The 15,866-nt window shown below is 45.2% G+C and overlaps 1 protein-coding gene across 1 annotated transcript; it reads left to right on the top strand.

Moving 5' to 3' along the window:
• Positions 1–7,059: 7,059 nt before the first annotated feature.
• LOC103822228 (acyl-CoA (8-3)-desaturase-like) lies at positions 7,060–15,317 on the top strand. Its single transcript, XM_018922038.3, has 12 exons — positions 7,060–7,348; positions 8,792–8,902; positions 9,634–9,831; positions 10,173–10,274; positions 10,425–10,553; positions 11,408–11,468; positions 12,151–12,227; positions 12,520–12,617; positions 13,217–13,313; positions 13,578–13,657; positions 14,337–14,462; positions 14,723–15,317. Exons 1-12 carry the CDS (start codon positions 7,103–7,105, stop codon positions 14,772–14,774), a joined length of 1,377 nt encoding a protein of 458 aa, XP_018777583.3. The 5' UTR covers positions 7,060–7,102; the 3' UTR covers positions 14,775–15,317.
• The last annotated feature ends 549 nt before the right edge of the window (positions 15,318–15,866 follow it).

The raw sequence follows: 15,866 nt of genomic DNA, 5'->3' as shown, positions 1-15,866 counted from the left end.
ACTCCGGGTGTGACCTCACCAGCACTGGGTACAGGGGAAGGATGACCTCCCTGCTCCTGCTGGCCACACCATTCCTGATTCAGGCCAGGATGGCCTTCTTAGCCACCAGGACACACTGCTGGCTCATGTTCAGCTGGCTGTGGACCATTACCTCCAGGTCCCTTTCCACTTGGGCACTATCCAGCCACACCATCCCCAGCCTATAAGGCCGCAGGGGGTTGTTGGGGCCAAAATGCAGGACTGGGCACTTGGACTTATTAAACTTCATCCTATTGGACTCTGCACACCCATCCAACTGTTCCAGGTCTGTCTGCAGAGCCTTCCTGCCCTCCAACAGATTGACACACGATCCCAGCTTTGTGTCATCTTCAAGTTTACTAATGAAAGACTCAATGCCCTCATCCATGTCTTCAATAAAGATATCAAACAGAACTGGCCCCAGCACAGAGCCCTCAGGGACACCCCTGGTGCCTGGCTGCCAGCTGGATGCAGCACTGTTCACCACCACCCTCCGGGCTCAGCCAACCAGCCAGTTCTGAACCCAGCACAGAGTGCTCCTGTCCAAATCACGGGCTGCAGCTTTTCCAGCAGAGTGGGAGACAGTGTCAAAGGCCTTGCTGAAATCCAGGTACACAACATCCACAGTCTTTCCTGCATCCACCAAGTGAGTCACCTGGTCATAAAAGGAGACCAGGTTGGTGAAACACGACCTACCTCTCCTAAACCCCTGCTGGCTGGGTCTGATACCCTGGCTGTCCCGTAAGTGCTGTATGATGATACTCAATATAAACTGTTCCATCACCTTACCAGGTACTGAGGTCAGGCTGACTAGTCTATAAATTACTAGGATCCTCCTTCCCACCCTTTTTGTGATTGTGTGTCCCATTGGCCAGCTTCCAGTCCTCTGGAACCTCACCAGTGAGCCAGGACTGCTGGTAAATGATGGAGAGTGGTTTCGCAAGCTCATCTGCCAGCTCCCTCATCACCCTGGGGTGGATCCCATCTGTTCCCATGGATTTGTGAACACCCAAGTGGTTCAGCAGTTCTCTGACTGCCTCCTCCTGGATAACAAGGGGACCATTCCGCTCCCTGACACCATCTACCAACCCAGAAGGACAGATGTCCTGAGGACGAGCTGTCTTCCCACTAAAGACTGAGGCAAAGAAGGTGTTAAGCACTTCCTTCCTCGTCTGCAGTTACCAAGTTCCCTCCCACATCTAGTCTAGAATAAAGGTTGATCTTACCCTTCCTTTTGCCATTTATATATTTGTAAAAGCATTTTTTATTATCCTTTACAAAAGTTGCCAAATTAAGTTTGAACTGACCTTTGGCCTCCCTAATTTTTTTCCTACATGCCCTAGCAGCCCCCTTAAAAACTTCCTCAGAGACCTGAACCTCCTTCCAAAGATGATGCATCCTCTTTTTGTTCCTAAGCTCCCCTGAAACCTCCTTGCCCATCCAAGCTAGATGTTTGCCTTGCTGACTCCTCCTTCAGCACACAGGGACAGCCTGTTCCTGTGCCCTCAAGATCTCTGTTTTGAAGCATGCCCACCTTTCCTGAACTCCTTTGTTTTTAAGGGCTGCTTCCCAAGGAACTCTCTGAATAAGTCTCCTAAATAGACCAAAGTCTGCCCTCCAGAAGTCCAATGTTATTGATGTTCCTCCTCATTTCACCAAATATTGAGAACTGTCTAATTTTATGATCACTATGCCCCAAGCAGCTTCCAATTACCACATCTCCCACCAGCGCATCTCTGTTTGCAAACAACAGCTCTAGTCCCTCCCTTGGTGGGCTCACCCCCCAGCTGCAACAACAAGTTGTCCTCCACACGCTCTAAGAACATCCTGGACTGCCTCTTTTCTGCTATATTAAGTTCCCAGCAGATGTCTGGTAGGTTAAGGTCTCCTACAAGAACAAGGGCTGATGAACCTGAAACATTCTCTAGCTGTTTATAGAATAAGTTGTCCACCTCTTCTTCCTGGGTGGGTGGTCAGTAACAGACTCCCAGTAGGATGTCAGCCATGTTGTCCTTCCCCTTAATTCTTACCCACAGGCATTCAAATTCATCATCATTAGTTTCAACACCCATGGAATCAAAAGCCTCTCCAATATAAAGGGTCACCTTTATATTTTTTCCCTTTCCTGTCTTTTCTGATGGTCTTGTAGCCATCCAGTGCAGTGCTCCAGCCATGCGAGCTGTCCCGCCATGTTTCTGTGATGGCAATTACGTCATAGCTCTGGTGTTGCACCATGACCTCTGGCTCTTCTTGTTTGTTACCCATACTGTGTGCATTAGTATATGTGCACCTCAGCTGGGCTACTAATTTCACTCCTATCTCAGGCTTACCACCCTTGGGCTGCTTCCAGACAGCCCAGCTGCATCCCCTACCCACTTCAAACCTAGTTAAAAGCCCTCTAAATGAGTTCTGCCAGTTCATGATCTAAAATCTTTCTGCCCTTAACAGAGAGGTGGAGCCCATTCAGTTCCAGCAAGCCAGGTGCCAAAAAAGTTGTCCCAAAGAACTCAAAATTCTGCTGATGCCACCAACCCTTGAGACACTCGTTGATATTGTGAGCTCTCCTACTCCTTTCATAATTTTTCTCTGCCACCAAAGGGACTACCTGAACACTACCTGTGCTCCTGCCCTATCAACCACTCGACCCAGTGCCTTGAAGTGCCTTTTAATTACCCTGATGCTCCTCTTTTCAATCCCATCACTGCCAGCCTGGGCTATCAGCAGTGGGTAATAATCAGAGGGCTGAATCAGCCCAGGGAGTCTTGGAAATATCCTGTACCTGGGCCCCAGGGAGGCAGCAGTTCTCTCTGTGGGGTGGGTCCAGTCAATGGGTCACAGGGCCTTCTGTTCTCCTCAGAAGGGGGTCACCCACAAGGACTACCCTTCTTTTCTTTTTAATGCCAGAGGCAGTGATCTGTCTAACAGATGAAGTATAATTGGGAGGCTCACTGGGCAGATAATTTTCTTCTAAATCATCTCTGACTCTCCAGATCCAAGGGCTCATACCTATTCTGAAGCGGCACCTGGCTACGGGATGGGGGTCAGGAGGAAATTTTACCTCCCCAAGCAGGGACCCATCTCCACTCCCTTCATCTACCAGGTGTCCTTCTATAGCCTGACAGCGGGAGGCATGGGAGTCCTCTGACTCCTGGTGGGCCTTCCTCAAGGATGGAAGGGCTGAACTCCACCAATCTATTTCCCTTTCACATTCCCTGATATTCCTTAGTCTTTCAACTTCCTCCCTGAGCTCGGCCACCAGCGAAAGGAGATCATTCACCTGTTCACACCACAGGCAGGCTTCTTCTGCAATGCCCCCTGGAACCACTGATAGCTCAAACATTCCACACAGGAAGGGTCTGGACAGCCACATCCTTTTGGAGGGTTCTATTTGGCTACATGTACTTGTACTAAGTGCAGCTTTTGATCGTGTAAAAACCATTACTAACAAAAAATCCCCCAAACCAACCAACCAACAGAAACACAACAAACAACAAACTAAAAGCCCCTCTAGCAGGAGGGAACCTGCAACCCTGCCTGCATGAACTGCCCCACTTCTCCTGTTTGTGCAGGAGGAAAGCCCCGCCCTGCCCCTTTGTGGCTAAATTATCACCAAAACAGCATAATCAGCTCTACCAGTCCTCAGGAGCAGAACATCAGGACCCTCAAAAGCCCCTGCCATGGTGTCCCTTCCAATTCGGTGTAAACTCCAAGGACTTGCTCAGATCCTGCTAGGAATAATGAGCAATGTGAATAGAGAACGTTCCTCTAAGGAGTTGCACCACATGAAAGAATAAGAAAATAATAAGAAAAGAAAAAGAACAGAGGTTACAGGCTGCAAATAATAACTTATGGATACAACTTGCATTCTTCTATAAATTACATTTTTATGACTAAGTGGTTTATTTATTGATATTTAATAATGTATTTTATTTATTTATATTTTATTTATGTTTTGCTCTGAGTTACTCAGCTTAATTACTGCTGCTTTTATTTTTTTCCCTTTTTCCTCAAGAGGTGGGTGGTGCTCCAAGCCTGGCAGTGTTTAAGAAGCATTTGAGCAATGGTAGAGGCTTTAACTTTTGGTCAGCCATGAAGTGGTCAGGCGTGATATTTGTAGTTATCTAAATGATGTGATTAAATGATAGTCCCTTGCAACTAACTCAACTGAAATATTCTGTTGTATTCCATTCTGTTCTATTTTCTTCTGTCTCTAAGAGAGAGGAGATTCCTGCTTGTTCATTTATGAAGGTGCTTGACCTCCTCATGGCTTTGTTGTCAATCATCTAATCAATGTTTCTCTCCAGAATCTGCCACGTTCATGACACGCAGAAAGGGAACTAATGGAGTGCTAACTTTGGCAGTCAGCATAAATATTCATCACTTAGGAACTGCAACAGTTCAGTTTGGAAAAAATCAGATTTTAATCTGCACAAAAAGTCCATTTAGCTTTGCCCCAGTTTTTTTCTTTTTTTTTTTTTTTTCAGGCTTGATGACATATGTATTAAGACAAAAGTTCCAGAAAGGACCATGATGCAGCTTTGGTACAGTGCAAGGAAAGGAAGACTGGATTACAGGAGCATAAAGATGTGGGATGTGTGAAGGAACAATGGTTATCAGATAGGTATCAAGTCATAATTTGATGTTTATCTTTTTAGCAGTTGACATCTTAGTTGTGAAAAGACAGGTTGCAAAACCAATCAGTGCTGCTTAATGTGGGTAGAAAACTGAGGAGCTGGAAGCTTGGTAATGTATGGTCTGTGGTGCAGATTAATGAAGGGTTTGTTCCCAAATGGATTGTCCCCCTAGGAAAGACCTGCTGTGTGCTGTAATGTTATCAGCATTCCTATCAGAGCAGTGTCTGACACAGTGATACTGTCATGAGTGTCTTGCATGGGACAGGCAGCTCCTTCTCTCAGCAGGTTACTTGGCTCATCCTGAGGTAATAAAAGCTTCAGTTATCCAAGGGCTACCATTTTGGGGTCTTGAGGGCAGTTTAAAAAAATCTAAAACAGCTAAGCTCCTGCGTGTCTCCTGACAGGTTCAAGCCTAGTCCATCCTGGCCTGGAACACTTCTAGGGATCCAGGGGCAGCCACAGCTTCTCTGGGCAACCTGTGCCAGGGCCTCCCCACCCTCACAGGGAAGAATTTCTTCCCAATATCCATCCCATCTAACCCTGCCCTCTGTCAGTTTGAAGCCATTCCCCCTTGTCCTGTCACTCCAGGCCCTTGTCCAAAGTCTGTCTCCGACTTTCTTGGAGCTCCTTTAGGTACTGGAATTGTGCACAGAAGTTGTGGTGTTTGGAGTTATTTTGTATGCTCCATGCACTAAAAAGCCTTTGGGGAGGAAGCTTTTGCCTGCTTGTTTTACTGACCCATTTAGCCTATTTAACCTTGTGCAGGATTTTAGGATCAGAGAAAGGTTGGGCTGATGATCTTGAAGGTTGGACTCAATGATCTTGGAGGTCTTTTTCCACCTTAATAATTCCATAAAGTAGCTAAGGAGGTATGACCACGGGACAAGAAGGGAGTGGATTCTTCCTCCTTTTCTGCTGAATATTCAATATTGAGTATTCAGTGTAAGAGGAGAAGCTAAGAGGAAGGAGTTGTGCTGCACTCCTGAAGGTGTGTGCTGGTGTGCTGAAGTGTTTTACCTCAAATGTTATAAAAACACTTTCTGCAAAAAGCACCAAATGTGAGCCTAAAGGGATGGCAAAGCCCAGGAATCAGGAGTAAATGGTGCCTAATGTGACAAGAAAAGAAATAGGTCGATGATAACAACTTCAAGATGATAACAACTTATCAACTTCTTTTTAAGGCACCTGATGGTGCTGGCTGTCTCTGAGAGCTGGGCTGAGAAATCAGCTTTAGAATTTCACACTTTCCTGTAAAGGAGAAGAGCCAGAAATATTGTGTAAACAGTTTGAGATAACTAGATGAGATTTCTTCTTTTGCATCAACATCTCTTTTGGAAGTCTAGACTGCAGAATCATTATCAAGTGTGAGCTTTACCAGCACAGTAGACTCAAGAGCAAACAAGCACTGAGAAAAAAAAGGGCAAGTAGATGCATGAGAAATGTTATAAAAGTAAAGAAATCAGTTCAGATTAATTAATCATCAAAAGATGGTATCTCAGATAAATGAATTAATGCACTTTGAAAAGCCTGTCCTCATTGTGGGCTCCTCCATCTGGGTAGTTGCTGTTGTGGGTTTTAACAGGTGGTTTTCTGCAGGATAAAGAAATCATTCAGTCAGTCGCAGTTTTAAATTTTCAAGATTGGGTCTGTTTTGACAAGAGAAAATTGTGTGGATGCTCTGACTGTTTAGAGGGAAAGGAAAAGTGGCACCAAGTTTTGTTCTGCAATTAATGCTCATTTCCTGGAGTCCCAAGTCTAATTAATAATTTTACAAACATGAAGGGGGCAGTGGGAGGGGAAGAAACAGCAGTTTCACAACCTGCTATCAGAACCTGGTACAACATTCCATGTGTGCCATCCCAGGTTTATCCCAGGGAACAGAAGTACCCAGGACAGAGCTTCGAGGATTATTCCTGCCATGGGAATCTGTGGGAGCTCCCTGCTTGCTGTGTGTTGGAAAACTGCACTGAAATACAGAGTTTCATCAGGTTTTAACTGTTTTACTGAGTCTTCTGGAGATTGGTGTGGTTTGGTTGTTGGGTTTTTTTAGTAAGACATAAGAATATGCTTAATTCTTCTTTCATCCAAGGGGTTTGTGGACTGTAACATCAAAAATGAAGCTAGAGAGTGACATTTTTTCTGGGTAATTGGAGGAGTATTTGAAGGAGAGATTTCCCTGTCTGAGCCCGTCCTGGGCATGGAATGAACTTGCTGAGGACCCCTGCTAAGCAGTCAGGTGCCCCCCACCTGAGGGTACCACGGGGCTATTGGCACTGGGGATGCAGAACCAGGGTGGGAAAGGGGCAATTTTGGGGGGCAAACCCAACCCCGAGGAGCTGGAGCGGGTGGAGGAGGCGGGGAGCGGCGCCGGGGCGGCTCCCTCCCTTAAATGCCACGGCGGAGCGGGATGCGGGGCTGCAGCTCCGGGAGGGAGGAGGGCAGGAGGCAGGATGGCACCGCCGGGGGGCGGCGGACATGTGCGGGAAGGGGACAGGGATGGGGACAGGGACAGAGCTCCCGCAGCGGGGATGCGGCGCTTCACCTGGGAGGAGATCGGGCAGCGGAACGGGCGGGGGCCGGCGCCGCAGGAGCGCTGGCTGGTGATCGACAGGAAGGTGTACGACATCAGCCACTTCTACCGGAGACACCCGGGAGGGGCCCGGCTCCTCGTCAGCCACGCCGGGCAGGACGCCACGGTGAGCGGAGCGGGATGCGGGAGCCGGGATGTGCCGGAGGAGGGCGCCCGAGAAAAGTCGTGCGGAGAGGGCTTGGGAACGACCTCAGCGGGAATCGGGGTATGGGACAGAGTCGGGGGAGCGAAGTGTGACCGCTCCGTGCGGTCACACTTCGCGAGCCTCGCCACCCCCGTGCTATGGGAAAGGGCAGATGAGGAGATGCAGCCCACGGGAACGGGATCGGAAGTGTTGCTCCAGCTAAATCAGAGCAACAGCTGGAGCGAGAGCAGAGGAGCACATGGAGATGGTCAGAGGACTGGAGCACCTCTGCTAGCTGGGAGTGTTCAGCCTGGGGAAGAGAAGGCTCTAAGAAGAGCTCAGAGCCCCTTCCAGTACCTAAAGGGCTCCGAGAGAACCGGAGAGGGACTTTGGACAAGGGACAGGACAAAGGAGAATAGCTTTAAACTTAAAAAGCGTCGATTTAGAGTGGATGTAAGGAAGAAGGTTTTGATGATGAGGGTGGTGAAATACTGGCACAGGTCACCCAGAGATGCCCCACCCCTGGACACACTCAAGGTCAGGCTGGATGGAGCAATCTGATGTAGTTGAAGATGTCCCTGCTCATTGCAAGGGGGTTGGACTAGAGGAGCTTTAAAGGTCCCTTCCAACCCAAACCATTCTGTGATTCTTAAGTCTTGAGGATTCCTCTTATCTCCTGGTCTTGCTTGTGTTGTTGCTGTGAGCTACAGCAATTTTTTCCATATATTAGGGATATTCAAGGCTCATGGAAATCAAAATAATTTTCAGTCCATCAAGTTTAAATTTCAAATTGTGTATTAGTTGAACTTTGCATTCTGTAATTTCAGCACTCATTTCTCGAATTACTACTGCCAGATTTCTTTCATTTTAGCATGAAAATTCCAGACGATAGATGAACAAGTTATTTTGTTTCTGGGATCTGAGCCAGGTTGGTAGGTAGTTGGTTCCATGTCCAAATCATTAAGCCCTCCAGGATCTGAGCCGCTTTTGTGTCTATCCATCTTGCATTAGGTCCATTGCTTAATTTTTTGTATATATATTATGAAAAATTAAGAAATTATCTTAATTGAATTGGAAGATTTTAACCAAAAGCAGATACCCATGAAAGGTGGAAGCTCAGGAGAGGATGAGAAGCCTAATAGGCTCCCAGTAAGCCAAGAAACCTGGGGAATTAAAAAATGAGTATAATTAATTCCAACATTTTAAAAGGGGTGACACTGCACACTGAAACTGTGGAGACTTCTTGGTGCTGCTTTTTGTTGTGGTGTTCTCTCACAAAGGATAAAAAAGGAAGGATGCCTTTCACCAGAAGAGGTCGCTTCAACCTGGCCTTGGACACTTCCAGGAATGGAGTGATTCAAAAGGCAATTTTTTTTTTTTTAAACAAAATCTGGATCTCCTTTCCTTGTTCCTGTGCTTTTTCAGGATGCCTTTGTGGCATTCCATGTTGACAGAGTGCTGGTGAGCAAGTACTTGAAGCCACTGCAGATTGGGGAGCTGGCGCCAGACCAACCCAGTGTCGAGCCCACTAAAAATGTAAGTCTGTCCTTACAAAACAGATCAAAGGAGACAAAAGGGAAATATTCTGAGATTACACCTTGTTCTTCTCTATCAGCATAGCTCCTGGAGCAGTGGGAACCAGGTTCCTCACATTTTTTGGGCTACTACTTAAAAACAATGTGTAAACATGAAATTCCTGAAGATGAATTTTTCTTATCACAGCCACTCTACCTAAATAGCAGAGTTATCACCTCTTATCTCCCTTGCTTTGAGGAAGAGCTAACCAAAAGGAAAAGGAATAGTCTTGGAGAATAAATATTCTCCTTCAGCTGTAGGTGCATTTAACCCTCCCCTGTTAATCCTGGGAAGGGAAAAGTGAACACAAATATAAGGAGTAATTTCATGCAAAAACCTACCACAAGGTGGCATGTACCTACCACAATTGTGTTCATGCACACAAAGTACAGCTTCCACTAAACACAACTTCCAGCTGAGCCCTCTGCTGCCTGCCAAGGATTTGATGGAAGAAGCATCGAGGAGGATTTGTTTTAGGGATTGGGATGCAGACATTGTGATGGCTGCTCCTGGCTCCTCAAAAAAAACTGTAGCAGAGCAATGATATAATAATGTTTATTAAACCCAGCTCTTGCCCTTTTAGCCAGATTGTTTGCTCTTTCTCCCCCCCACCATTAGAGTGGTTCTTGGGTTATGAGGATGCAGAGGTGCTCTCTAAAACCAGAGAATTGTAACCCTGATGCTTCCCCCAGGAAATGTTGGTGAAAGACTTCCGGGAATTGCGTGCTACAGTCGAGAGAATGGGACTTCTGGAGCCAAACCAGCTCTTCTTCTTCCTGCTCCTGGCTCACATCCTGTTCTTGGATACAGCTGCCTGGCTCATCCTCTTCTACTTTGGGACATCCTTACTGCCCTTCGTTTTCTCCCTGCTGCTCCTGACCATTTCCCAGGTGAGCAATGAATTCCACAGTGTGGACTTGCATCTACCAGCGCACACACACGTGAGCAGTTTCTTGTCCTTTGCTTCCTCACTTTGTCATAAAAACACAGCCACTATCTGGATACCAAGAAGAAATTCTGCATGTGGGGAGCTCACACTAAACTTAGTTTGGGATTCTTTCAGCAAGATATATTCTGGGAAAACCTTGGGACTGTTAGGATTCCGCAGTCCCTTTCTGCTGGTGATTTGGGAGCAGTGTCTGATATTTCAAGGCAAAGGATGAGTGTGGCACCATCCCCATCTCAATTCCTCTTTTTCTTCCCTCCTAAAATTTTCTTTCTCTTCCTCCAGGTCCAGGCTTCCTGGTTACAACATGATTTAGGACACCTCTCAGTATTCAGGAAAACCAAGTGGAACCACTTGCTACACAAGTTTGTGATGTGCCATTTGATTGTGAGTCCCTGGAAAACTTCTGAGGGTTTTCGTGTAAAAACGTGTGTTCTGAAGACTCTGTGGAGCACGTGCAGCACTGGGGGAAGGATTAGGGTCAGGAAGTAAAGTGAATTCTGATTCTGAAAGTGCCTTTCTTCTTCCCTTGAAAAGGGGGCCTCTGCCAAGTGGTGGACTCTCCTGCACTCCCAGCACCATGCCAAACCCAACTGCTTCCACAAGGACCCTGACATTGATATGCACCCTTTCCTCTTCACTTTGGGGAAGAAATTCTCTGTGGAGGTCAGTGAGTGGGTGTGGGAAGTCTAAAACTAAGGTGTGATGGCAATTTCTGTAAAGAGGTTTAATTTCTCCACAGTTCACACTAAGTCCCTTTAATAATCTCTCTAACAGCTGATATGTTGATGTAAATAAATTAGACATGATGTAAGGGCATTGTACATAGGGTGGAAAATCCACCAGCACATTCATGGTTGGAGAAACCTAATGACCTAGAACAACAACTCAGTAATTAATGATCATTAGAAAACTTGTAAACATCAATCACTGTAAGGCATGGCTGCAGTCAGCCTGGAATTAGTATTTTAATATTAACGTATGAGGCTTAGTAAGAGGGTGGCTTTGATGTGTCCATGTCTTCCAAGAGAGTTTGCTGTGACAGGAACAGCAGGACTGAAAAACCAGGGCTGTTCCTGGAGCTCCAGTTGGGCAGAATTTGTTGGGCTGTGTAGGATATTCTCAGTTTGTCCTGCTTGGACACTGCCAGGAGAGACAACCTAAGAGTACTGAAGCCCTTTTGCTGTAGAACCCATCAGTTCTTGATACCATCACAGCAGCTACAGCACTGAAATATTTTTCTCCATGCCATCGTGGAGCTGCCATTTAAATTTAGAGATTCAGAGAAGAAATAAGGGGGGAAGTTGAGAGAAAATACATCTTTTTGACCACTAATATAACTTGGTCTTAATATATCTAATTCTTCACAAAATGAATCATGAAACAAAGAATGAGGGTTGTGGGAAGTGTGCAAGAATAGTCCCTCTGGAAAATAAATGGAAAAGAGCAAGTTACCTGTGCAAATTGCTTGGTCTCCAATAATATTTTTTTTCTGTGGGTTTTTTTTTTTTTTTTCACAGCTTGGGATCAAAAAGAAAAAATACATGCCCTACAACCACCAACACAAATACTTCTTTATCAGTGAGTATCTCTATCCTCCTGCAATTCCTTGTGAGGTATTAAAGAGGCTTGGAGATTCTACTTTTGACCTGGAGAAGTTGAGAAAAACAAAGGTGCCTGAGTCAAAGAACGCAATAAAAAACCAAAATAATAACAACCAGATTTTTGGAAGAGTTGGAGAACTGCCCCATCTTGTCCCAGATCTCCCACATCCTCCACATAGGCTCTGGGTTATGATATCATACCACATCTTTCATAGTATCAAAGTCTGTGTGTTTCAGGGCTTTTTTTGTTGGGTTTGCTTTAGTTTCTTGGGCTTTTAAGTGCAAGTGAGATGTCCTTTTGGAAGGCTGAGTTTGAGCTCTTCAACCCCAAATCCCTGATAGAAAAGGGATTTCATATTCATTCCTGTTGTTTCCCTGCTTTGCACCAAGGAATAAGGAGCCAGATAAGCTTTGGGCTGTGGAAGCCACTTCTCAAAATAATCATTTGTGGCTGTTCCTCAGTCAAGAGCCCAAGATGAAATCCGAGGTCTGTAAGAACTCTCAGATTAATTGTCAGACCTAGAAATGTTTCGAGGCACTAAACCGACATCCTAACATGGAGTGTTCTCCAGATTGAGCAGGAATTCAGGACCCTTCCCTCCCAGGCTGAGGTTGTCACTCGGTCCATGATGTCACTAGTGATTAATTTTTCTTTCCAGCTCTTCCTCCACTCCTGTTCCCCACCTACTTCCACTGCCACACATTTTACATTGCCTACACAAAGAAGTACTGGGCGGTGAGTACTGATACTTGTGTGACCAAAAGGGATCAGATGGGGACTTTCAGCCTTCCTTCTGAGCATGGAGCCAGCTCCTTGCTGGGCAAGAATGCTCATATTCACCTCTTACAGCAAGCTGTGAGAAGGTATCATCAGCTTGTGTTGGATTGCTCTAGATTATTCCATTCAGAAAAAAACTGTCAAAGCCGAAAGTAAATTGTTCTCTTATACCTATACAATGAAGCTTAAAAAACGAAGTAAGCAAATGTAATTTATGATCTGCTTTTCTTGTTGTCTCTGGTTTTGCTAGGACTTGGCCTGGATGCTGACCTTCTACATCAGATTCTTTTATACTTATGGATCTTTATTAGAAACAAAGAGTCTCCTGGCATATTATTTTATATTCAGGTGATGTGTCTTTAGAAGGTTCTTGAGCCTTTTCTCTATACCTGCCTGCCTTTCTCCTTCACCACCTATTTTTTTACTTACTTTTTAATTCATAAATTATTTTGTTCAGTTTCCAGTGCAAGTTCTGTGTTACCCCAGTAGCTGTCGCAATAAAGAGATTTCACTGAGTACTGACCAAATTGAGAAATATTTACCTCATGTAACATTCAGTGCTTTGGGTGTTGGGTCTGCTGCTGCTTAAAGAGCACATTTAACCAAAACAGCTTAGCCCAGGCTTGCAAATGCCCAGGTATTATCCAGCAGCACTGACTTGAATGGACAGCACACTCTCCCTTTGAATAATTTCACTGATTCTAATCAGTTTGAGCCTTGGCTAAAGATAAAACAAGCTGAACACCAGACAGTGTTACACAAAACACATGAAATAATAATGAGTTTCATAAGGAAATATTAAACTTCCAGAGTTTGGAAGTCCTTCCAGGTACTGGCTTAGCAAGGCTAGCGTTCAGCCACATCTTTAAGTCTGGCTTTGCCATTATTGCAATGGCTCCTCGCTGTCCTGCTCACTCAGCACTGAATTCTCTCATCTCGTTGCACAGGATGCTGGAGAGCAGCTGGTTTGTCTGGGTCTCACAGATGAACCATATCCCAATGGATATCGACTACGACAAGAATTTGGACTGGGTGTCTACTCAGGTAAAAGATTTTTCCCTTCTTCAGGATTGTGGCTATACAGGTACAAATTTTAACCATAAGCAAGTCTCCTGTTGCATTAAGGGTGAAATCTGTTGGTGGCTGAGAGGTGAAGGTTAATAGGCTGATAGATTCAGCCATGGAAAAAGGTAAAGAAGTACAGCAATGACACTCATGGGCAATCCAAAATGAAGTCCAGGTCAAGCTCTGGTCCCTAAACATACTCTTGACTTGTCTCTGACTTTGCTTTCCTCTCCCCTCCTCTAGCTCCTGGCAACCTGCAACGTGGAGCAGTCGCTGTTCAATGACTGGTTCACCGGGCACCTCAACTTCCAGATTGAGCATCAGTGAGTACTCACCCCAAGAGGGAAATTTCTTTCTCCTCCTCCTTTTTTAAAAAATATTTTCCCTACTTTCTTTTATTTTTTTCCTCCCTTATTCATTTTTGCTCTGAATTCTACAAATAGTTGTGGGGCAGCAATGAGTTTGTCTTTAAAACTTGAAACTCTTAAAGAGAATCATGTAATCCAAAACTTTTACTGGATCCACAGGATGACAAGAGAAAATGGAACAGGGGCAGGATCAATGCAAGAACAGCACTAGAGTCAATCCCAATTGTAAGTTTTAAGGATCAATGGAAATGTCCTGGTTAAAGCACCTGTTTAAGTCTGCCACGGAGCTTAAAGCCACCTCTGCTGATTTTTTATGCTGTTACTCTATAGAGTGAGATATGCAAGGATGAAGGATGGGCTCATCTCCTCTGTGCCATGGAGAGGGCTACTTCCAGAAAAAGTGAGAAAGAGGAAAGTAGTTTCTTCCAAAAATATAATTTCATTTGGAGACAAACTTTGGAAAAGAACAGAGGGGAAAGCAGGAAATTTCTAGGAGTTCCTTGTGCTAAAAGCACAGCAGGGGGAAAGAAGAGCTGGGAGCAGCTACAGACCCTGTTCATTGTGAGCTGGGTGACTCCTGGGAAGCACTGATGACTAGGATTTCCTGTGAAGCCTGCCTGTCTCCTATTCACAGCCTGTTCCCCTCCATGCCACGGCACAACTACTGCAAGGTGGCCCCTCTGGTGAAGTCCCTGTGTGCCAAGCACGGCCTCGAGTACCAGTGCAAGCCTCTGCTCACAGCCTTTGCAGACATTGTGCAGTGAGTAAAAACAAACCCCAAACTGCAGGGGGATGCAGGAGAGACTGGAATCCTAAGAGCAAGAGTTGTTTTGCTCTCCTTTTACCCTCTTGGGGATGGTGCTGTGCAGGGCTGAGTTGGACTCAAGCTTTGTGGGTCTCTCCCAGCTCAGCTTTTTGAGGGATTCTGGAAAATGAGCACAAACAAAACCTGATTCCCTTGCCCCAATATCACTCCCCTGAGCAGCCCTGTGATGTGTCTTCTCTTTCTCTCTCTCCCAGTTCCCTGAAGACTTCAGGAGAGCTCTGGCACGATGCCTACCTGCACAAATAAAGGACAAGGCTTGGTGCTACCATTCACAGCCTGCCACGGCTGCATTCCCAGCAAGCTGAGGGGCAGGGACTACAAGGGACTCTATGGCAGAAGAAAGTAAGGACTGAGGGATAAAATTCCAATAGAGATGAAATTATCTGAATTTTTCTTCTGGGTTTTTCTGGGATTATGGTACAGATATGTTAAGAGTGGGCACGGCAAGCAGAAGGTGAATTGTTAGGAAAGGGAGGAGCTCTTTGCTGAGTCTGAGCATTTCTGAGCCTGGGCATGGGCTCAAGTCAGATCATGGACTGGTGGAGTTGCATACACATAACTTCATGTCAGAGGCCTCTGATCATGGGTTTTGGGTTTTTTTGTTTTCCTCATGTGGAGGGTTTAGTGCTTGATACAGCATTTGCTTACTTGAATTTGAAATTGCAAAGGATTTTGGATTAACATGGTGTTCCAGCAACATGCTTAAACTACAGTAAATTAGGATAAACTACAAACACTTAGACTGTAGCAAGTGCACATGCAGTGAATAAAAACATAAATGTGTTTTCATTACTGTTCTCTAGAGCATCCTCATTGTCACAAGGCCAAGAAACACATGGGGTTAAAACCAGTTTAAGGTCTCTGCTCTCTTCAAAATTTATTTGGTTTGAGGGGGCTTTTTGTATGTTGTGTTGGGCTGAGACACGTGCACACTCCACATACACTCCCCACCAATACAGGACTAAGATTATACTACAGAAAGGTAAGCCAAAAATTAAAATGAATCACCAACAAACATTTGGTCAAATCCAAAAGTTGCTGTTGCAGCTAAACCAAGATTAGATCAGATTTTGGCTGTGCCAGGCAGAAGGTGAGTCAGCAAAAGAGGCTGGTCTGGGTACTTTGAATCACCCTTGAGAGGAGAAATTAATGAGTAAGAAAGCCCGTTCTTTGTCTCAGGTGAGTACTATAGTGAGTACATACTCAGACCCTGAAGTAAAAGACCAGCTTTTGGAAAGGAGACTATGGGAACAACAAAATTCATTTAAATATTAGCAGTTACCACACTTCTTTTTCAATAATTCAAGGTTAACAAATAAAAAACTTGAGAGGTAAAAA

The sequence above is a fragment of the Serinus canaria genome, chromosome 5 (assembly GCF_022539315.1).
Source record: "Serinus canaria isolate serCan28SL12 chromosome 5, serCan2020, whole genome shotgun sequence".
In the NCBI taxonomy this organism is placed as follows: domain Eukaryota; kingdom Metazoa; phylum Chordata; class Aves; order Passeriformes; family Fringillidae; genus Serinus; species Serinus canaria.
This window is presented reverse-complemented; position numbering and strand designations above follow the sequence as displayed.